General features: G+C 45.4%; 1 protein-coding gene across 3 annotated transcripts in view; it reads left to right on the top strand.

The window, feature by feature from the left end:
* Positions 1 to 24,477, top strand: part of RYK (receptor like tyrosine kinase) — a 128,323-nt gene that overhangs the window by 51,561 nt on the left and 52,285 nt on the right. For 2 of the 3 annotated variants that reach the window (XM_077291274.1, XM_077291276.1), the window contains 8 exons: positions 83 to 182; positions 3,888 to 4,022; positions 7,670 to 7,729; positions 8,230 to 8,374; positions 9,650 to 9,750; positions 10,498 to 10,551; positions 12,880 to 13,005; positions 19,168 to 19,254. In XM_077291274.1, coding sequence (XP_077147389.1) covers positions 83 to 182; positions 3,888 to 4,022; positions 7,670 to 7,729; positions 8,230 to 8,374; positions 9,650 to 9,750; positions 10,498 to 10,551; positions 12,880 to 13,005; positions 19,168 to 19,254 — 808 coding nt within the window. The remainder of the gene's footprint in view (positions 1 to 82; positions 183 to 3,887; positions 4,023 to 7,669; positions 7,730 to 8,229; positions 8,375 to 9,649; positions 9,751 to 10,497; positions 10,552 to 12,879; positions 13,006 to 19,167; positions 19,255 to 24,477) is intronic. The other variant, XM_077291275.1, reaches the window with a different exon arrangement.

The following is a 24,477-nucleotide window of genomic DNA, read 5'->3' as shown; positions in this document are numbered from 1 at the left end:
TGAATATCACAAGCCCAGAACGAAAAGTGAGTCGGGGCTGTGTATCTGCATTGATTTTTGTGATTTGTGATTTCCTCCTCAGGTTGAGTACAAGCTGGGATTTCAGGTGAACAATTCCTTGGCAATGGACCTACCACAGACCAATATTTCGCTGCAGGGGGATGTGCCTCGCTCCTTGTCAGGTAGGTGGCTTTCTCAGGTACAATTTGTTCTGACCATAACCAGCATTGGATATAAAGCAATGAAATGACAGCGGCTCTGGGAATGTCCCATCCACTGGCACCAGCACCGAGGCACTGCAGCACCTCCTAGTGGTGATAAGTAGTGACTACAGCTGACGTTTATGAACATTACGTTAAAATGACATTTGTCCTTTTCTTCGCTGCATAAAAATGAGACTAATTACTACCAGCGCTCCCTTCATATATGGTCACACAGAAGTTTTACATGTTGGCTTTATAATGCACAGAGTATGCCTTATCCACTGCGATGTGGTTAGATGGGCCATTGTAGTTTAAAGTGATAGCAGTAATAGAAAAAACCCTTAGTGGTATTATTATGTTCTAATAAATGGCAAATTTGTTTTTTGGTATTTGCCATTTTGTTCATGTTGTGGGCTAAGAACAAGACCTGAAACCTGCTGAGTGACGCTGCGCCCCCACGGGCCCCCATGGATCTCCCACCAGTACTAGACAGCCTCTTCATGCTGTGTTCACAGGAGCCATAGTGTGCTGCAAAATCACACACTCCTTAGATCTTATTCAGACATAATTTTTTTTGCATATGAGTGGTATTTGTGGTTTTCATGGTATAAGCAGGTACCCGGTGCACTGCACGTTTACAACACGATTACAGCCATATCGGTCAAAACCAATTGGACTGAAATGTGCTGGAAAGCAGGCACCGCAGAAAAAAAATCTGGACATCCCAGGAATGAAAATGTAACTCAAAAGCTATATAAATATATTTATTTATATATTTTCTATTGCTTACAATAAAATCTTCTAAGCCTTTTAGTAAACAAATGACTGTGCTAGTTTCCGATTTCCTATGCAAGACCATACACAACAGTGCCAAGTGAACATCGCACAGCACGTGCAGAATGCAGGCTTTACTAATGTGGACAATTATAAAATATGTGGACGGTTCACCTTGGGCCCAGTGCAGCCTTTAAGATTGTTTTAGTTTTCTAATGGACTTTAAGAATTTCTTATAGGACCACCTTAGTTGTTTTTTTTTTTTTAATATCTTTTGTTAATCGCCTCCTCTGTTAGCCATCAGTAATGAGTGCACAGTGTTTATACCCTGATGCTTACCAGTCGCCGTCTTGTACTGTTCCCAGCGCAGCCCCAATCCTCTCACATCACATGATTGCCGGCTCGGAGCGCCTTCTGTGTGGACCACAAGACCCCCTTTCATTGTAAGTGTATGAGACTCAGAATGAAGCCCCCATAGACTTGGGCTAAGAAAGGAACTAATGCTTCACAATGTGAGCCATGAAGAAAGAGCTGTGGTCACATGATTCAGGAGAGGACTGGAGCCGCGCTGGAAATGGCAACTGGAAGTATTGTAGTGCACATAATCTGCACACATTATTGATGGCCTGTAAATGGTACAATTATAAAAAACAAAATCTGTGGGTTAGTTTTTGAAACGGAATATAATGGATGTTCCACCTGAAAATACTAGTTTCTTTGTTAAACAGGTTTTTTTTTAAGGCTTCTGATTGAATAAAATGTTCTCGTGGGTAAATACTTCTGTTACAGTCAGGTTATGGCGCCCCCAGGTGTTCATTGTCAGAATGTCGTCCTCATGCTTCATACCCTGGCGGTCACACGTGTTCAGTAGCTCAGTGCCATCACCTGGCATGGTATACCTATGGTGGCGTGATGCCAGCCATTAAGTATCGTGCAGGCTTCTTGTCACCAGCACTGGAGGTGGGCGTTGTTAGAGGACCGTAACTGAGCAGAAGAGGGCGCTATGAGAAGGATCAAACAGTGTCCTAGATACTGAAACAGATTTATTTTTTAAAGGGAATCTGACTCTTGATTCTTGCTGCACAAATCAGGACAGTGTCTGGCGGTATCATTTCTACCACACTGCGGCGTTTCAGAGAAAAACATACTTATAAAAGTTATCCATAGGCCAAGCTGCTCAGGAGACAACTGCAAAACACCTGTCACCCCTTATACACCCAGGGAGAGACCAGTCCCTCATGGGGAGCAGGTCAGAGGCCGGCTATTTGGAGTAGTCACCGGTGTGATCTAAATGTAAGGTTTCTCTGAAACTATGCAGCGTTTGAGTGAGACATCCTGTGTACCTCTAGGTATAGATCGCGGCACTCCGGATAGTGGTGCACTAGTGGTGTCCTACCACTTATAGTACGACTAGGCACTCCGACGTTACATTGAGGGGATATTTGTGTCTTATCTAACATTTTGGGTCAATGACTTGGACCTTCTTCAGACACAGATTGCGTTTAGTTGGATTGCAAATAAATATCACCTTAATTTAACTAGTGTGCCCTGTCCTACAGATCTACCTGCATCCCCGGCAGGAGAGATGCCTTGGCCGCCTGCTCCTGGGCTGCCTGCTCCTGGGCCGCCTGCTCCTGGGCCGCCTGCTCCTGGGCCGCCTGCTCCTGGGCCGCCTGCTCCTGGGCCGCCTGCTCCTGGGCCGCCTGCTCCTGGGCCGCCTGCTCCTGGGCCGCCTGCTGTGGTCCGCCTGCAGTTTTCGCACAGTAATTATCAGCTGTCAGGTTCCCATTAAAGTGTCTAGACCTGGGTGACTTTTTTGATGTAGTTCCTCAACTTTGATGCCGTCTATAGTCATAAGCCATCTGAGAGAAGCTCTGAAAAAGACGGATAATAATAATTCTAAACTTTTCAATCAAAGCTGGCTTACTGACGGACTCTGTGAGCTCCCTCCTGCAGCCAGCAATTGGCAGTGAAGGAATCTATAGGAGGCAAACGGTGCAAAATTCTGTGTATTTACATCACTTGGCATCACTGCTGCTGAAGAGCTAGATCTACTGATCAGGTGGCTACAATCCACACAATGGATCATGAGACTTACCGGTAATTTAAAAAAATTAAAAGTCCCAAACTTAAGTCCATAACCTTCTAACGTCAATTTGTCAGCAGGTTTTACTTTGTAATCTGAGAGCAGCATGATGTAGGGGCAGAGACCTTGGTTCCAGTGATGTCACTTAGTGGGGTGCTTGTAATTTCAGTAAAATCAGTGTACACAGTAACTGTCAATCATGAGTGTGGGCGGGGTTGCACAGGGCTCAGCATTCAGAGAACTGCTAGACCTGCAGCAGAGAAAACGGGGATTTTATCAAAACTGCAGCAAGCAGCCCAGTAAGTGACACATCGATGGAATCGGGCTCTGTCCATGTGTAATGTTGCTCTCACATGGTGCAGCAAATTTTTTTAAATTTTTTTTTTTAATGTAATTATTTAGCAGCCTCATATTGGAGCTTTGTCTTCTGACTGCCCTGTCCCCAACATGGCAATGAGGTTTCTCTATTACTGCTCCTGATAGAGGGTCTTCAGCAGGTGAGAGGGGCTGACCGTAGCGTGTCATGCACACCCGCTGGGTGTCGTATTCATCACAATGTGCGTGTGTCCAGACGAGGCTTGTGGGAGACGGGTGGGTCGGAGAGGCCTCCTTAACACTCCTGCTCCTCGGGTTCTTCAGATCGTTTTCCTGTCCTGTAAAGTCATTGCTGAAGGCCATCCGTGGTAGCTGCCCGCCCCGCGTGACCCCAGACTGTGCCGGTATCAGTAACACCAGCCGTCCGCGTGCCCGGGTTACACCACCCAGTTGTACGCAGCCCTCTCACTTCTGACATTAATCATTTTTGCATCTGTTTTTCTTGGCAGTGTTCAGAGTTGATCTTTTCTGCTCTGGGAAAATGGAGATGGAGGTCATGCTCGTCATGCAGCTCAACATAACCATCAGCTCTGCCAAAAACATCACAGTCCTTAATTTCAAGCGGAGGAAAATGTGCTACAGAAGTAAGTGTGACCCTGTGGGGGGCGCCGCGCACACCGGCCACAGACACTTCCGGGTGTGGGAACGCGTATTCTCAAAAGTAAAGATTTACTGCCCCTACTCTATGAAACGGCAAACAGTCAGTGATCGCAGTGCCGAACTACAACTCCCAGCAGGCTGTGATGGCTGCACACATTATTTATTATGCTGGCTTATATAGCGCCATCATATTCAGCAGCGCTGTACAGACATCATCATCACTGTCCGCGATGGGACCCACAGTCTAGATTCCCTATCAGTATGTCTCTGGATTGTGGGAGGAAACCGGAGAACCCGGAGGAAACCCACGGAAACACGGGGAGAACATACAGACTCCTTCAGATGTCCATGACCCCAATGCTGCAGTGCTAACCACTGAGCCACCATGCAGTGCTAACCACTGAGCCACCATGCAGTGCTAACCACTGAGCCACCATGCAGTGCTAACCACTGAGCCACCATGCAGTGCTAACCACTGAGCCACCATGCAGTGCTAACCACTGAGACACCGTGCAGCCCTAACCACTGAGCCACCGTGCAGCCCTAACCACTGAGCCACCGTGCTGCCCTGGGGTGGTAGAGCCCAAATCATTATTGCATTTGCACCTCTTTTTCTTGTGTTTTTTGTGACCGGATGTTTTTCACCTGTTTTTCATTTGCTCCTAATAATTTTAATTTGCACTATTTTTAACCCATTCCCAACTGAGCGATTATTCGTTTTTGCGCTTCTGTTTTTTCCTCCTCCTTCTACCGAAAACCTTAACCTTTTTTACTTTTCCGTTGCCATGGCTGTGTGAGGGTTTGTTTTTTGCAGGACAAGTTGTACTTTTCAATGACACCATCTTTTTTTTGTTATGTGATGTACTGGAAAGCTAGAAAAAAAATTACAAGTGCAACAAAATGGTGAAAAAGCACAATACTGCAATTGTTTTTTGTTTTTTTTAATGAAGTGTTTATATATACATTTTAAATTTTTGGGTAATGAATCTGTCGGGGCTCGTTTTTTGCTCTGAGCTGACACTTACTGAGGCCATTTTGGGGTAGATGCAATGTCTTGATTGCCTTTTATAGTATTTTGTGCGTTGTTGCAGTGGCCAAAAAAACCACAAGGGTGGCGTTTTTTTTTTTTTTTGTTACGCCACTTACTGATCAGGATAATTCATTTGATAGTTTGATAAATCAGACTCTTACGGTCGTTGTGATGCCACATGTGTGGTTTTTTTTGTAGTTTCCTTATTTTTTAGTGCGGCAAAAAGGGGTTGTGATTTCTATCTATCTATCTATCTATCTATCTATCTATCTATCTATCTATCTATCTATCTTCAGATTATGAGATGCATGTCCGCCCCCCCACTTCTCCAAATTTGGGGGGGGGGGGGCAAATGGGGGTTGCGTCATATAATCCAAAAGTAGCATACTGAGGGTGAGGGGGTTGGCGGCTGCAGTGGACGGGGTCCCAGGAGTTGGGTCACTGCTGCAGGAAGATGGAGGAGTGGGGTGATGCTGCAGGCATCGGACTGGGAGGAGGGGGTGTTCGTCGGTGCGAGGCTGCACTTAACATCCTTTTCACTGCGGTGGACATTGTGAAAATGGCCGGGAAGCGAGATCTCTATTTGCACATGGGCCACCCCCAGCGATCATTTTCCCAAAGTCCACCACAGTGAAAAGCATGGGAAATGGGATTCTCGACATTTTCTGAAGGCCCACCACAGCCTCGCACTGCCAAATACCCCACCTCCCAGCCCGGGGCCCGCTGCATCACCCCACTCCTGTTTCCAGCGCCAGCTTCCTGCATCCACGACCCTGCCTCCTTGGACCCTACTCCACCGCAGGCGCCTACCCACGGTAAGCTACCCTAAAAGCAGACTGTAAGATTCACCGCCATGTTATAAAAAAATATATATATTCTTGCATGTTGTCCTCCCAAAAATTCGGGGTGCATCTTATAGTCCGCAAAACACAATATAAATATATATATATATATATATATATATATATATATATATATATATATATATATATATATATATATATACATACATACATACATACATACATACACACACACACACACACACACACACACACACACACACACACACACACACACACACACACACACACACACACACACACACACACACACACACACACACACACACACACACACACACACACATATATATATATATATATATATATATATATATATATATATATTTATATTTATATATATTATTTTTTATTTTTTTTAAAGTCGGAATATATGTAAAACATATTTTTATTTATTTGATCACTTGTGCTATATAGAGCAAAAATATATATATATAGCAAAAATCAGTCTCTTATGAACAGCTGCCATGGGCTGGCTTTCACAGGAGTACCGTCATGACGAGTGCAGGGGTCTCCAGCAGACCTCTGGCTGTCACAGCAATCCACCTGTGGTCGGCAGCCTCAGGCTTTCAGTCATCGAGGTGCGGCTGGTGCAGCTTCAGTCAGCGCTTAGTACATGGTGAGCGGCGACTGTAACCTTGACCTGGCACTGACTGACAGCCGGCTCTACAGTGCATCAGCTCCTGCTGCGTCCCTGTTATTGGAAGCCGGAGGCTGCCAGGAGGGATAGTTAATTTCCTCCTGGTAGTCAGACTTTCTGTGCAGCTTCAGAATGCTATAAACCTGCAGACTAATCCTATATCTACAGGTTAATAGTGTTTTTATTCCACATGACAGGTTCCCTTTTAAAGTGGATCTGTCACTAAATAATCTCTTTAAACCTGATGATGCTGGTGTAATTATTTGAAAAACCATGTCTGAGAAAATGTATGATTCTGATAATAATAAATTGAGTTCAGCTAAAGAGTAAGAGAAGGCTCATGAGTCCTGCTGTGTTCAGACTGCACCCACGTAGCCTGACTGGCAGCTTGTACTCAGCCGTGTGAGATCTCAGCAGGAAGGAGGGACACTGAGGAGCTGTCAGTCAGGCTTGCTGGGTGCAGATAAGTTTATGAAAGTTTATACTTAATCATACAGCCATTCTTACATGGATTCTCAAAGTAAACACGGCGTCCTTGTCAGGTATTAGATGTCTATGTAATGTGGGCGATTTGTACTGCATACGTCTACAGTGACAAGCATGTATATCAGTGTACAAGTTATGCTGTCTCACACAGGGATTCTGCCAGCAAGTTTTTGCTATATAATCTGAGAAGACCTAAGGTAGAAACAAAAGGAACATATTCCCTGCAAGAAGGAAAAATCAATAGTGCATACAAATATCATGGGGTACATGATAAAAAATAAAAAAGCCATCCCACCAGCGCCAAGGTCGGGACGGATAGTGTTTACTGTGTACCCTATATTATTTCTATGCATTGTTGCTTTTTACTTCTAGCAGGGTATATGTTCAGTGTGAACGTGCTCCTAGTCATTCATGTGTAGCAGCTTATACTCTTTGGATTTGCTTTCTGTAATGTGAAGCATGATGTAGGGGCAGAGCTCCTGATCTGGCGATGGAGGCACCTCCCCGTCTGATGTGTGCTTGTTGTGCACACCCTTTGTCTGCTGGCTATAGGGCAGAATATGGGAATATATTCATTATTACATGTGATGACTTTTGTTTTTTACCCCACAGAGATGGAGCCTGAGGTGAGACCTCCAATATCTTTAGACAGGAACAGCTCCAGAATTCAGTGTAAGTCCCTGAGCGTCCTCCATTGTGTGCGGTCCTATCACTTACCGCGTGTACGCTGGCGGGGTATCATGGCTCCGTACATCAGCTGAGCTGCCAGGGCAGGCAGTATGGCTCTCTTCAGAACATGTTACTTCTGGAGCTTCCTTTCTTATTGAGCTGTTATTCCTCCTAGAAAGTATTTCACAAATTGACAACTAGGTGTTACCATTCACCTTGTCAGAGGCGCTGTCCCTGTAGACTGACAGCACTGATTGATCTGACCATGTCAGACTCTAGGGACTTGCTTCTAACACTCAGTTCTCAGTGTATTCATACATTTCCAGGAGGAATAACAGAGGAACAGCACAATGCGATGTTCTAAGAAGAGATTCTCCAGAATTGTGTTAATATGGGGAATATGGCAGCTCTTCACTCTGGGGCTTGTGTGTCCTGGGTATGACGGATATTCTACTGTTCCTCCTGAATCTTCTGCAATGTCGTCATCTTTTTCTTTTTCTCAGTTGACCCTGTGAATGTCGCCCCGACCACCTCCACACGTGTTTTCTATATCAGTGTCGGTGTTTGCTGCGCAGTTATTTTCCTGGTGGCGATTATCCTGGCTGTGCTGCATCTTCACAGCATGAAGCGAGTGGAGCTGGATGACAGGTAAGACTTGGCCCTCTAGATGGTGCCACTCACTGACTAATGGTGTGATTTACTCCAAAACTAGAGCACTGTTACTCAAATGGTAACTAGTTTGATCAAGTATTTAGCTTACACTCATCATTTGCTTATAATATGAATAGGAGCCCTGACAGGTGGGCGGCTCCGGGGGTCCATGGGAGCCCTGACAGGCGGGCGGCTCCGGGGGTCCATGGGAGCCCTGACAGGCGGGCGGCTCCGGGGGTCCATGGGAGCCCTGACAGGCGGGCGGCTCCGGGGGTCCATGGGAGCCCTGACAGGCGGGCGGCTCCGGGGGTCCATGGGAGCCCTGACAGGCGGGCGGCTCCGGGGGTCCATGGGAGCCCTGACAGGCGGGCGGCTCCGGGGGTCCATGGGAGCCCTGACAGGCGGGCGGCTCCGGGGGTCCATGGGAGCCCTGACAGGCGGGCGGCTCCGGGGGTCCATGGGAGCCCTGACAGGCGGGCGGCTCCGGGGGTCCATGGGAGCCCTGACAGGCGGGCGGCTCCGGGGGTCCATGGGAGCCCTGACAGGCGGGCGGCTCCGGGGGTCCATGGGAGCCTTGACAGGCGGGCGGCTCTGGGGGTCCATGGGAGCCCTGACAGGCGGGCGGCTCTGGGGGTCCATGGGAGCCCTGACAGGCGGGCGGCTCCGGGGGTCCATGGGAGCCCTGACAGGTGGGCGTCTCCGGGGGTCCATGGGAGCCCTGACAGGCGGGCGGCTCCGGGGGTCCATGGGAGCCCTGACAGGCGGGCGGCTCCGGGGGTCCATGGGAGCCCTGACAGGCGGGTGGCTCTGGGGGTCCATGGGAGCCCTGACAGGTGGGCGGCTCCGGGGGTCCATGGGAGCCCTGACAGGCGGGCGGCTCCAGGGGTCCATGGGAGCCCTGATAGGCGGGCGGCTCCGGGGGTCCATGGGAGCCCTGACAGGCGGGCGGCTCTGGGGGTCCATGGGAACCCTGACAGCCGCTCTGGCAAGGAAGATGCACATATAAGGTTTACTAATCGAGGTGCTATTCACATAGTAGTACTGGCCGGGAGCAGCGCTCTGATATTATGTGTCCCCTTACAGGAAAATATTCTCTAAAAAAGAGGAAAAGCTAAAGTAAAGGTTACTATGGCGTGAAAACAGGCCTGCTATTTCAGAACGATCCTGTCCAGGCCGCGATGCTGATGGGCATAGGCTTTGCTGAACTCCTTGTATAAATGTGTAATAATTCCCATGTATGTGATGGACTGATGTGGTGCCTTCTGCTTTCAGTATGAGCGACAGCGGCAGCTCCCAGGGGCTCTCCCAGCCGTCAACCCAGACCACGCAGTACCTCCGAGCAGACACCCCGAACAACGCCGCGCCAGTCACCAGTAAGAGCTCACCGTGCCCTCCGCACAGTACTTGTGGGGGTGACCCTGTGTAGTTGTGCTGGGAAGCTTTTTCATATCTGTTATTGCTGCTCATAGTGGGGGCATTTTCTGACCAGTTTACATTAGATTGGTTTCCTGATGCCCTAACACATCACGCACATGGCAGGAGACTGCACATGGCTATCAGCCGGGCTCTGTGTCAGGCGCTGTTCACATCTTTTCTGTATGTCTGCAGACGTGAACATAGGAAACACGGATGTAATTGTGTGCCACACAGGCACATACAGATCACTCTGCAGAAATGTGGCCCCCGTCTTGCATGACCCCCTTTCCTTTTCCATGGCTAATATCTAGAACCAAACACAAGGGAGGCTAGAACTTGTATGCTATTTTTCTGATACTAAATACTGAGTTTGAAATTTTCAGATCTTGAAGTTCCTATCAGCAACACGTAGCTCAAAGTTAAAGGGTTTCTGTGACCTTAAAATGTTTGTTTTTTTTTTTAAGCCACCTTCCTGCGGGTCTAGAGCAGCCCGCTCCAGGGGTCTCCGCATGTAGTGGCCGTCTATATTTGTACTCACACCACTGGAGACCTCCGTAGCGACCCACGCTGGAGATGCAGGGAACGGGAAGGCAAATATCCCAGCTCCATTAATTTTTAATTTTGGGCTAAGGGGTTAATGATGATATCCCTTGTGGATAGTGCTTTGCTTGGAGGTTAATACATTTGTGTCCCTGGTTATCTAGATTCGGCCGGGGAACACGGGACCAGCGGCGCAGGAACGGCGCGGAATTTAAACGGTAAGTATGTGACACTGTGTGTGTGTTTCAATTATTGTAAAAGCCATATTGTGAGAAAATCAGAAAGTCACCCTGACCCTGTTTTATGGAGAAGAAAGGCGTAATTTCATGCAAAAAGTATAGAGTAGTATTCTAGACAATGCTGTGATTTCTGCTCAGTGCGTCCTGTTCTCGTGTTTTTCACTAGCGCTTTCCGCGTGGTGAGAGCTGGTTTCACCAGCAGGTGGCAGTCCTGATCACCACATTCTCTGTGATACAGTATAGCGCACACTTGGGTTTTTTTTTTCTTTACTTTTTTCTTAATATCTTTAAAAAACTAAGTTTATTCATGGTGTGAGGTTTTCTTATGTATACAATTTTTTTTTCTTTTTTTTTCTACATTTTCTTTATTAAAAAAAAAAAACCCAGATCCCTGGACTGCCTCCCCTGTGGGTAATTTTTTTTCAGGATACGTTGTATTTTTGCATCATGAAATTTATTATGTGATGTTCTGAAAAGCAGAGAAAAAAATCCAAGTGCATCAACATTGCAAAAAAAAGTGCAATTCCACAATTGTTTTTTAAAATAATATAAAAAAAATCAGGAATTTGTGGGAAAAAAAAGACCACTTGTATCAATTTTCTGAAGCCTCTAACGTTTTCATTTGATGGAGTTATGTGACAGCTTGTTTTTGCACCCTGAGACAACATTTTTTTTTTATTGATACCATTCTGGGGTAGATGCAGTGTTTTATTCACCATTTATTTTGGTGTTGTAGCCAAAGTTTTCAATTCTGGCAGTATTGTTTTTTTCCCCCCATTAAACTGTTTACCAACCGGGTTAATTAATTTTATATTTTGATAAAATTGACTAATATGGACATGGCAATGCCACATAAGTGTATTATTTTTCTATATTTTTAATGGGTGGAAAGGGGATGATTCTGACTTTTTTTTTTTTTTTAAACATTTATTTTTCTTATTGCTAATATTTTTACTTGAACTTCCTATTGTGTGGTTCCTTGTGATATGTACATAAAAAAAAAAAAATATATATATATATATATATATATATATATATATATATATATTCTATAAAAAAAAAAATCACGGATTACTCTGAACGCTGTCACAGGATTCCAGATCTCCTGCTGGCGTGGCAGGTTAGAACAGCGCCCCCATAGGCTGCACACTGTAAATGCTGCTGTCACAGATTGACTGCAACAGTGAACAGGCTGATGGCCGCAGGCACAGCTTCTCTTCACTGGCAGCTGTTAGAGGCACCTGATGGCTGAATATCCCATCATCTGCCTGCATACATGCAGTTCGGAGACAGGGAGCCGTCAGTATCGGGCAGAGTTATACAAGGCTTATTTTTGAGACTAGCAGAGTTGCAGCAGATGGCACACTGAGGTTATCAAAGCTGCAGCAAGACGCTCAGCGAATGACAGCTGGAATCAGGTTCCCTTCCCCTACTATAAGCTGCTCTCAGAATCCGGGGGGACGTTTTTCCTTTAGACTTTGTCTTGCTTTTAGTGAAGTAATCCACAAAGTAAGTGACATGTTCTCTTTCTGTCACAGAGGAATGACTGAAATGTTGAGTGCTGGACATATCGATCGAGAAAATTCTGGTTACCGCACATAAGTGTTTGTCCTTGAGGTCGCTCGCCTCTGATGTGACGTTAGAGATGGGAAAAAAAAGCCATTTCTTAAATTCTTACAGCTCCAAGAGAGGACGTTGTTTAACCCTTTGAGGACTGTTTATTCAGTCTAATTGATTTCAGTTTAACCCTTTGTGAAAAATATGTCCCTTGGTCCTCAGAGTGCGACTTTCATCTTCAAGGATACCGACCACCGCTACTGTCTTGCTTATAAGCACGGCAATGAAGCTTCAAAGCAGTGCTCAACATAAAGGAGCTTGTAAGCACGGCCATATTCTGCGGTCTAGCAGCGGTGGTCTGTCTCCAAGGCAACTAACTGTTTTTATATTTATGGTGCCGCGATGGCAGTCATTTTTGATTGTCCATTGATCCCACTTTTAACATTTGAAGGTGTTTTCCTCTTCACTGCCCCAGCTCCGCATCTCATTCATTCTCAGGATCGAGGGCGACTCAGAATTCGACCCCCCACTTATCATAAAATAGTTCCATAGCCCAGAAAGCCATGAAATGCTTTTTTCAATATTACAATGCAATAGAAATATATAAAAGGAGATCTATAGTTACAAAGCATTGATGGAGGGACCTTGTCATGTGGATGTGGCTGAGTGAATCGGCACCCAGTGTATTGCCATGGGTGATCACAGCTGGGGTATTTATATTGCTATTGTTTGCCTCTGTTGGCTCCACAGTTTATCCAACGCTCCGGATTGAGAAGAATGACCTTAAAAGTGTCACCCTCCAGGAAGCAAAGGCCAAGGTGAAGGACATCGCCATCTCCAGAGAAAGAGTGACCCTTAAAGATGTCCTGCAGGAAGGTACGAAATCATTTCTTTATTGTATGTTCCTTCTAGCATTCAGTACTGGTAATGGATGGCCAGGCACGCTCCGTGCGGGTAGTTTTAGAGGAATGTTGGACAATTTTATTATGTTTCCATCTGGAAGTATTCAAGTGGGATAATGCCTCCATGGGTAAGAAGGGTGGCGTGACGTGGGGGCTGCGGGCGGCGTGACGTGGGGGCTGCGGGCGGCGTGACGTGTGGGCTGCGGGCGGCGTGACGTGTGGGCTGCGGGCGGCGTGACGTGTGGGGCTGCGGGCGGCGTGACGTGTGGGGCTGCGGGCGGCGTGACGTGTGGGGCTGCGGGCGGCGTGACGTGTGGGGCTGCGGGCGGCGTGACGTGTGGGGCTGCAGGGGGGCGTGGGGCTGCAGGGGGGCGTGATGCGTGGGGCTGCAGGTAACGTGTGGGCTGCAGGGGGGCGTGACGCGTAGGGGGCTGCAGGGGGCTGCAGAGTTTTCTCATTATCACTTCTGATTGTGTGAAGGCTGGCGCTTTAGCTGGTGAAGGACCAAAGATTCTCCCTGAGCCGATGCAGAGTCCCAATGGAGGATCTGTACTATTGGAGAAAATTCCATGTGTGGTGATACAAAGACACATTACCAATAGTATTAACCCCTTGCACCATTGTGGCTTGTTTGTTGCGTGTGATCAGGCACTATTTTCAGCCTGAATCTGCATGTTAGGATATGTGCACATGTTGAGTAAATGGATGTAGAAATTTCTGCATTTTTTGACAGTTTACACAGCAGCAAACACGCTCATTTTTGGTGTGATTCTGCACTGTGCTTTTAACTGATTTGAGTGAACTCAATGTTTTCTGGGGGGTTTTTTAAACTGTAGCCGGGGACAAAGGTTTTTTTGAAACCAGGGGGAACTCTTCTAATGATCATGATTTGTAGGTGTTTCTTTTGTTCGCCTTTTTCCATCTTTGCATGTCTCTGTCTCTCGCTGTGTTCCGGGAGTTTCTCATCAGGACTACTGAACAACCTTCGGAGAATTCTGGCCATTAACACGGCTTATTGCAACTTCCCTTTCACGTGTTTATGATACTCTGAGGGAATGATTCAGAAATAAAACAATTCCTGCAAATTAACGATGGCCACATAAATGACTGATTCCCGCAACACGCTGCGATCTGATAAGAGCGCTTCCTCGCCGTAATTAGTCAGATTACAGAGCCATTTATCTTGGCAGTCGTTGATTGTTTTATTGCTTATCGGGCTCAGGAGCCATCATTAAGAAACCAAGTACAAGCTCTTATATGGAATACATGCTGGACAGTGCCATAGTATAATGACTACCATAATATGGTCTCCGGGGCCCTGCTGATGTGTACAATGAAAGTTAGGAGATCTTTGTTTTGTTTTTTTTTTGATACTTGGCTCCATCGATTGTGATCCTGTTGTATGGGCCGACTGATCAGCGGGTATAAAACTCCTATGTAAGGGTTAGCTGTGTTCCAGCCCCATAGTGAACTATACGGCCACATTCACACGTTCAGCATTTATAAGCCAAAACCAGTAGTGGGTGATGCATACAGAAGTGGTGACATGTTTCTATTACACTTTTCCTCTGTATTTATCGCCCACTCCTGGTTTTAGCTTACAAATGCGGAGATAAAATACTGAACGTGTGAATGCGTCTTAAGGACAGTAATCCGCTTCTGATGAGCCACGTGTTTAGCTGGCCTGGCCACACTTCCATGTGCGCAGATCGATGGTTAGAATGCTTGTTCTTTGTGCACAGAACTTCATGTTCTCGGCAGCACATCTGTATAAAAAGGAAGATGTACTGCCGAGAACGATTGTTTTTGACCATGCTCAAAAATCCCCAATATACGAGCATTTTGTTGTTTGTGTTTTGTTCATTGGGAGATTGCTGAACTGTTTAGCTGATTTTTGGCTTGTGGAAATGGGACCCTATGACTGGTTGCAGGAGTCCTCATCACCTCCGGATCCATGAATTTGCATGAGTTTTCATCCAATATTTTGGCAATGTCCTGACCTATAACAAACCTGTTCTTTATAGTCTGCAGTTTGGACGTCTTGTACTTGAGAAAGCCGCACCGGCTGTTATCTCTATTTAACTACTATCATTGAAAGCTTGGCTGAAACGTCCGCGCTCTGCCATTGTTACATGTGATATTTTCACAAGTCCTGCGGTCCCAGCCTTCCTGACGGCAGTGAGAGTGCCTCCTAGATAAGAGAGTCCACTTGGCAATGAGATCACATCCTTTTTTGACTCTAGATACGTAGTCGGCTACATGGAGGAAAAAAAGATCTACTCTGCTTGTAATGTACAGTGGGTGCAGAAAGTATTCAGACCCATTAAAATATTTCACTCTTTGTTTCATTGCAGCCATTTGGTAAATTCAGATAAGTTCTTTTTTTCACATTAATGTACACTCTGCACCCCATCTTGACTAAAAAACCAGAAATATAGTAATTTTGCTTATTTATTAAAAAAGAAAAGCTGAAATATCACATGGTAATAAGTATTCAGACCCTTTGCTCTGACACTCATATTTAAGTCGCATGCTGTCCATTTCCTTGTGATCCTCCTTGAGATGGTTCTACTCCTTCATTGGAGACCAGCTATGTTTAGTTAAACTGATAGGACTTGATTTGGAAAGGCACACACCTGTCTATATAAGATCTCACAGCTCACAGTGCATGTCACACCAAATGAGAATCATGAGGTCAAAGGAACTGGCCAAGGAGCTCAGAGACAGAATTGTGGCAAGGCACAGATCTGGCCAAGGTTACAACAGAATTTCTGCAGTACTCAAGGTTCCTAAGAGCACAGTGGCCTCCATAATCCTTAAATGGAAGAAGTTTGGGTCCACCAGAAGTCTTCCTAGACCTGGCCATCCAGCCAAACTGAGCAATCGTGAGAGAAGAGCCTTGGAGAGAGGTAAAGAAGAACCCAAAAATCACTGTGGCTGAGCTCCAGAGATGCAGTAGGGAGATGGGAGAAAGTTCCACAAAGTGAACTATCACTGCAGCCTCCCACCAGTCAGGCCTTTATGGCAGAGTGGCCCGACGGAAGCCTCTCCTCAGTGCAAGACATATGGAAGCCCGCATAGCGTTTGCTAACAAAAAAACACATGAAGGACTCCCAGACTATGAGAAATCAGATTCTCTGGTCTGATGAGACGAAGATAGACCTTTTTGGTGATAATGCTAAGCGGTATGTGTGAAGAAAACCAGGCACTGCTCATCACCTGCCCAATACAATCCCAACAGTGAAACATGGTGGTGGCGGCAGCATCATGCTATGGGGGTGTTTTTCAGCTTCAGGGACAGGACAACTGGATGTTCTTGAAGGAAACATGAATGCGGCAAGTACGGAGATATCCTGGATGAAAACCTCTTCCAGAGTGCTCTGGACCTCAGACTTGGCTGAATGTTCACCTTCCAACAAGACAGTGACCCTAAGCACACAGCTAAAATAACAAAGAAGTGGCTTCAGAACAACTCTGTGACCATTCTTGACTGGCCCAGCCAGAGCCCTGACCTAAACCCAGTTGAGCATCTCTGAAGAGACCTGAAAATGGCTGTCCACCAATGCTCACCATCCAACCTGACGGAACTGAAGAGGATCTGCAAGGAAGAATGGCAGAGGATCCCCAAATCCAGGTGTGAAACACTTGTTGCATCATTCCCAAGAAGACTCATGGCTGTACTAGCTCAAAAGAGTGCTTCTACTCAAATACTGAGCAAAGGGTCTGAATACTTATGACCATGTGATAATCCAGTTTTTCTTTTTTAATAAAGTTGCAAAAAATTACTACATTTCTGCTCTTTTCAGTCAAGATGGGGTGCAGAGTGAACATTAATGAGAAAAAAATGAACTTTTTTGAATTTACCAAATGGCTGCACTGAAACAAAGAGTGAAAAATGTGAAGGGGTCTGAATACTTTCTGTACCCACTGTACATGTAGTGCAGAGACTTCAGAAAATACCACCCATTAGTCTTCACCTCCTGGTTTTTTGTTTCTGGCAGCTGTGGTTATCTTTTTGTTTTTAAGAGTCATTGTCATTTAAAAAAATGTTGACTTCTCTTAGATAAATGTGTAAGTAATAATTAGTGTTGTCCCGGTGCTGAGACCTCCAATTATAAATGAAATGAAGGGGCAGTAGCATGCGGCTGTGTGGTCTTTGGGGAGGTGAGATTGGTGGTGTACGTCTGGCTTAGACCTTCACAGCCAAAGGGCTCCGTTATATAGGAACTATCCTATCAACATAGTTCACATAATTAGTATAAGAAAATTATGTAATATATCTTATCAGAGAAATATGCTTCTTTCAACACTTTTGAGCCACGTCCCACTCCGCCACGCAGGACTCATCATCTTCTCTGAAAATTGCTGAATTCCCTTGCTCAAGTCAAGATGGTCTCCCAGCTTCGTCAGGATACAGAGCTTACTGAAGTCTATGGAGAGGCACTGGCAGATCCTGCTGCTGATTTCTAGTCCGTGTTTCCCAGGGTTGGATGCACAGCTACACATCTCGATAGTTCAGTATATTATAATATGGTGTATAATGTCATCCATACTGCTAGTTGTGTTGCGTACACAGAGGCAGGAGCCCCTCAGGACTCTGTGTACTAAGCGATCACAGCAGCTAGTCTCCTCTCACTAGCTAAGAGACATCTGAAAATCACTGTAGAGCTGGCAGAGGAGAACACTGGTGAAAAATGAGGTATACAAGTCTTATCATGGCCAAATATAGCTACTCCTCATGTAAACAGCATATGCGGGAAAGTTACCTGACAGTGCAGGCACGGTGTAAGTGTTTTTGCCCCTTCATCCCATCTATCACATGCAGGAGTTGGATACCCGTCCCACACCCAAGACACCCTGATCATGATGTTACCGAGCTCCTGAAGAACTCTCAGCATTTACAGCCTCCCCAATGGATGGGCTGGGCAGAATTGTGCCATGTTTGCCCCTCACATGACTAGGCGGTGTGCTGCGTGTATTGGTGTGAGCTTGGCATTGTGTGATGTGAGCTGACGTGTGCTCTGATCGTGTCTCCGTACATGTAACGCACGGTATCCGTGGAACAATGCAGAGTTTACTCTGACTTGCATCATTTATGGCATGTCGTTAAGTCCGGCCGAGTCTCGGCTTGTTCGGGGCTAGCCTGCTTACGCATGAACACAGATCAGATGAATGACGGTGTGCCCATCTTCAGGGATTTTTTTTTTTGTTGTTGAACAAAGCTGACTTTTCACCACAGCCTTTCAGGAAAGGTTTGGGGGAATTTCACATAATATTTTACATATGATTACTTATACATATGGTTATTCTACATATACGACATTTATGGTCAGAAGTTCAGTCCTGGATATATTAAAAGTTTTATTTCTTTGGGGGTTTTTTTGCTGTTGCTGCGTCATCTTATGAACAAGCTCCTTTCCCTCCTGACATTTACTTTTATAAATCCTTATACTTTCTATTAGAATGATTTTGTAGTATCTTTCCTAAGCACTTTGTGTGTCTGTTGTCCATCCTGGTTATGAATAAGTTGACAACTAAGCTGTATAATTCTGCCAGGAGAGGTGTGGATCTATCCATTGTCTATGGCACTGATGAAGATCGGCTGTCATCTTCACTCCCATTGACGATGAATGGCGCTGCTGGACACATGCGCAGCTGGTCGCTCCATCCAGCTCCTCCTGGCTGCGGTCTTGTGTCCTACAGACATTTGGGCTCACATCGAAAGGGGTCACAGTATTGGGACTTACACCAATGTAACAATTCACCTCCTCATTGGAGGGGGATATCCAGCGCACGGGTGGGCCAGGGCATGTCCGGCGCACGGGTAGGCCAGGGCATGTCCGGCGCACGGGTGGGCCAGGGCATGTCCGGCGCACGGGTGGTCATTTATTACTGGAATATTCCTTTTAAGATTGGTAAAAGTTGATAATGAATTGAAAGTTTAAATGTGAAGTAAAATCAGTCCAGCGCTCATTGGTGTCTGCTGGTGGGCAGAATTGCAGATGTCACTTTGTGTTTTGTGGTGAGGATGTGTCATTACCACTTTTTTATTTCTAGGTTATTGGTATTTGTACATTTTAGTAGTTTTTTTTTTTTTTCATTCTTTTTCTGAATATTTTTTTTTTCTTCTCCCCAGGGACATTTGGGCGAATATTCCACGGCATTTTGGTGGACGACAAGGATCCAAGCAAAGAGAAGCCCGTGTTTGTAAAAGCTGTGAAGGGTAGGTCGCTGCTCCTGAATCAGGCCTGGGTACAGATAATTGGCTCTGGTTGATTTTCCAGACCAGTGGAAGTCTGTGAATAGATTCCCTTGTTCTGTGTGTGACTTTCCACGCACTTTGGTTATAATTCACACACTGGTGGACAAAAACAGAAAAGGTTCCTGGGCATGAAAAATATATGGGTCCTTTGGAGCCCAAGACCTCCTGAAAAAAAAATAAATGCAAAACTGCACCTGCTTTGGAGCTACATATGGGCCCATGTGCGGCCGGATAGGTTGCACCAATGATGCGTCTGCCCCTGAATAAACATTTCTATCATTTTACTGTATATACAGTCACGGATGAAAGTCTTGGCACCCTTGAAATTGTTCTAGAAAATGAAGTATTTCATTGCAGTTACACATGTTTTGTTGTACACATGTTTATTTACTTTGTGCATATTAACCTCTTAGTGACAGAGCCAATTTGGTACTTAATGACCGAGCCAATTTTTACAATTCTGACCACTGTCACTTTATGAGGTTATAACTCTGGAACGCTTTAACGGATCCCGCTGATTCTGAGATTGTTTTTTGTGGCATATTGTACGTCCTGTTAGTGGTAACATTTCTTTGATATTACTTGCGATTATTTATGAAAAAAACGGAAGTATAATGAAAATTTTTACAATTTTACTATTTTCAAACTTAGAATTTTTATGCCCTTAAATCAGAGAGATGTCACACAAAATAGTTAATAAACAACATTTCCCACATGTCTACTTTACATCAGCACAATTTTGGAAACAAAATTTTTTTTTTGTTAGGAAGTTATAAGGGTTAAACGTTGACCCACGATTTCTCATTTTTACAACAAAATTTACAAAACCATTTTTTTAGGGACCATCTCACATTTAAAGTCACTTTGAGGGGTGTACATGACAGAAAATACCCAAACTTGACACCATTCTAAAAACTGCACCCCTCAAGGTGCTCAAATTATTATTATTATTATTTTTATTTATTGTTATAGGGCCATTTATTCCATGGCGCTTTACAAGTGAGGAGGGGTATACATAATAACAAGTACAATAATCTTAAACAATACAAGTCATAACTGGTACAGGAGGAGTGAGGACCCTGCCCGCGAAGGCTCACAATCTACAAGGGATGGGTGAGGATACAGTAGGTGAGGATAGAGCTGGTCATGCAGCGGTTTGGTTGATCGGTGGTTACTGCAGGTTGTAGGCTTGTTGGAAGAGGTGGGTCTTCAGGTTCTTTTTGAAGATTTCGATGGTGGGCGAGAGTCTGATGTGTTGTGGTAGAGGGTTCCAGAGTAGGGGTGATACGCGAGAGAAATCTTGTATACGATTGTGGGAAGAGGAGATAAGAGGGGAGTAGAGAAGCAGATCTTGTGAGGATCGGAGGTTGCGTGTAGGTAAGTATCGGGAAGCAAGGTCACAGATGTATGGAGGAGACAGGTTGTGGATGGCTTTGTATGTCATGGTTAGGGTTTTGTAGTGGAGTCGCTGGGTAATGGGGAGCCAGTGAAGGGATTGACAGAGGGGAGAGGCCGGGGAATAGCAGGGGGACAGGTGGATTAGTCGGGCAGCAGAGTTTAGAATAGATTGGAGGGGTGCGAGAGTGTTCGAGGGGAGGCCACAGAGCAGGAGGTTGCAGTAGTCAAGGCGAGAGATGATGAGGGCATGGACTAGGGTTTTTGCAGATTCTTGGTTGAGGAATGAACGGATTCGTGAAATATTTTTGAGTTGAAGTCGGCAGGAAGTGGAAAGGGCTTGGATATGTGGTTTGAATGAGAGATCAGCGTCAAGGATTACCCCGAGGCAGCGAGCTTGTGGGACTGGGGGAGAGTGGGCAGCCATTTACTGTAATGGTTAGGTTCGTTGGGGGGGTCGCGTGAGATGGGGGAAAGATGATGAATCCACATTCAAGAAGTTTATTAACCCTTTACGTGCTTCACAGCAACTGAAACAATGTGGAAGGAAAAAATGAACATTTAACTTTTTTTTGCAAACCTTTTAATTCAGAACCAATTTTTTTTATTTTCACAAGTGTAAAAAGAGAAAATAAACCACAAAATTTGTTGTGCAATTTCTCCTGAATACGCCGATACCCCATATGTGGGGGTAAACCACTGTTTGGGTGCACGGCAGAGCTAGGAAGAGAAGGAGCGCCGTTTGACTTTTCAATGCAGAATTGACTGGAATTGAGATCGGATGCCATGTCGTGTTTGGAGAGCCCCTGATGTGCCTAAACAGTGGAAACCCCCCAAAAGTGACCCCATTTTGGAAACTAGACCCTTTAAGGAACTTATCTAGATGAGTGGTGAGCACTTTAAACCCCCAGGTGCTAGACAGAAGTTTATAACGTAGAGCCCTGAAAATAAAAAAAATCACATTTTTTCTACCAAAATGATTTTTTCGCCCCCAAATCTTTATTTTCACAAGGGAAACAGGAGAAATTAGACCCGAGTTGTTGTTGTGCAATTTGTCCTGAGTACGCTGATACCCCATATGTGAGGGTAAACCACTGTTTGGGCGAATGGCAGAGCTTGGAAGAGAAGGAGCGCCGTTTGACTTTTTCAATGCAGAATTGGCTGGAATTGAGATCGGATGCCATGTCGTGTTTGGAGAGCCCCTGATGTGCCTAAACAGTGGAAACCCCCCACAAGTGACCCCACTTTGGAAACTAGACCCATTAAGGAACTTATCTAGATGTGTGGTGAGCACTTTGAACCCCCAAGTGCTTCACAGAAATTTATAACATAGAGCCGTGAAAATAATGTTAATGATTTTTTAGCTCGCAATTTTTTATTTTCTCAAGGGTAACAGGAGAAATTGGACCCCAAAATTTGTTGTCCAGTTTGTCCTGAGTACGCTGATACCCCATATGTGGCCGGGACCACTGTTTGGGCACCCATCTAGGCTCAGAAGGGAAGTAGTGACGTTTTAAAATGCAGACTTTGATGGAATGGTCTGCGGGCGTCATGTTGCATTTGCAGAGCTCCTGATGTACCTAAACAGTAGAAACCCCCACAAGTGACCCCATATTGGAAACTAGACCCCCCAAAGAACTTATCTAGATGTGTGGTGAGCACTATGAACCCCCAACTGCTTCACAGAAGTTTATAATGTAGAGCCATGAAAATACAAAAATCATATTTTTTGCACAAAAATGATCTTTTCACCCCCGGATTTTTACTTTCACAAGGGTAACAGGAGAAATTGGACCCCAAAATTTATTGTGCAATTTATGCTGTGTATGCTGATACCCCATATGTGGGGGGCGGGGACCACTGTTTGGGCGCATGGCAGAGCTCGGAAGGGAAGGCGCGCCGTTTTGGAATGCAGATTTTGATAGAATGGTCTGCAGGCGTCATGTTGCATTTGCAGAACCCCTGATGTACCTAAACAGTAGAACCCCCCCCCCCACAAGTGACCCCATTTTGGAAACTAGACCTCCCAAGGAACTTATCTAGATGTGTGGTGAGCACTTTGCATTATAAAGTTCTGTGAAGCTCTTGGGCGTTCAGAGTCGTGAAAATATATATATATTTTTTTCAACAAAAATAATTTTTTTAGCCCCCAATTTTTTATTTTCCCAAGGGTAACAGGAGAAACTGGACCCCAAAATTTGTTGTCCAATTTGTTCTGAGTACGCTGATACCCCATATTTGGGGGGGGGGACCACTGTTTGGGCACACATCAGGGCTCAGAAGGGAAGTAGTGACATTTTAAAATGCAGACTTTGAGGGAGGGAGCACCAATAGACTTTTTGAACGCAAAATTGGCTGTCGCGTTTGGAGACCCCCTGATGTACATAAACAATGGAAACCCCCCAATTCTAACTCCAACCATATCCCCAAAACACCCCTAATGTTAATCCCAACCCAATCCATAACCCTAATCAAAACCCTAACCCCAAAACACCCCTAATCCCAACCCTAACCATAATCCTAATCACAACCCTAACGCCAAAACACCCCTAATCCCAACCCTAACCCTAATCAAATCCCTAAGCCCAACACACCCCTAATCATAATCTCAACCCTAACCTCAAACCTAACCCCAACCCTAACCTTAACCCTAATACCAACCCTAAGCCTAATCCCAACCCTAACTTTAACCCCAACCCTAGGATCTCACAGTGACCAAAATAAAACAAGAGGAAAAATCTTCCTCTGCCGGCCGGCACATCATGGCGGGCGCACTGCGCATGCGCCCGCCATTTTCTTCCTGGAGGAAGAAGCCGGCGGCCGGGAGGGGACGGAGGAGAACCCAGGGACACTGGTAAGTATCATAGGGTCCCCGAATCCCCCTATTTCTCTGTCCTCTGATGTACGATCACATCAGAGGACAGAGAATGACACGCCACTTTTTTTTTTTTCTTTTTCTTTTTGTGGTTGCCGGTAAACGGTTATTTACCGGCGACCACAAAACAGGAGTCGGTAAAAAAACGACCCTGATCATGTTCTTTGGGGTCTCGGCTACCCCCGGCAACCGAGACCCCAGAGAATTTCAGACTCTGGGGGGCGCTATACACTTTTTCCACAGCACCATTAATTAACGGCGCTGTGGTTTAAGTACCCTTAACTGCCGCCCTTAAAAGGTGTATCGGTGGTCGTTAAGGGGTTAAAACTCCAAAAAAGAAAACCGGACAATTGGACATAACTTCATACAAAACCACCAAATCTGCATGAGGGTTATTCACCTGTGTGGTGATGAGCTCGGATCAGGGTTAGTTTGTATCTGTAACCATAGACGCACATAGTCCCGCAGATGAGCTGTGTACAGAAAACCACAGGAGGTAATTAATGCGGATTAGTTATATTTCTTAGTTTGGATATTTTCAATGCACTGCAGCAGTGGAAATCACACAAGAAGCTATAAATGATGTCTTTATAGCCATATATCCCTGATGGCTGGTTATCACAGGGCTGTAGGGTCTTTTTTTTTTTTTTTTTCCCCTTCTACATTCGTGTTTCTTCAGACCTCTCGGTTAGAAGTTCAGCCAAAATGTTAGAAAAACGTTGTACATCTCTAGTCTTAAAAAGCCTGCTGAGTGCACGGGCTAATCCAGCCTCGGTAAACAGATCATTTACTTAAAAACAAGCCGGAGGCAACATTTTGTCCTGACATATTTACTTTCCTCGGGTTTCTTCACTTTGAATGAACAGTGTAGGGTTATTTTGGCAGCAGGGATGAAGCCAATGTTTTCATTGCAG

The sequence above is a fragment of the Ranitomeya variabilis genome, chromosome 2 (genome assembly GCF_051348905.1).
Source record: "Ranitomeya variabilis isolate aRanVar5 chromosome 2, aRanVar5.hap1, whole genome shotgun sequence".
Classification (NCBI taxonomy): Eukaryota; Metazoa; Chordata; class Amphibia; order Anura; family Dendrobatidae; genus Ranitomeya; species Ranitomeya variabilis.
This window is presented reverse-complemented; position numbering and strand designations above follow the sequence as displayed.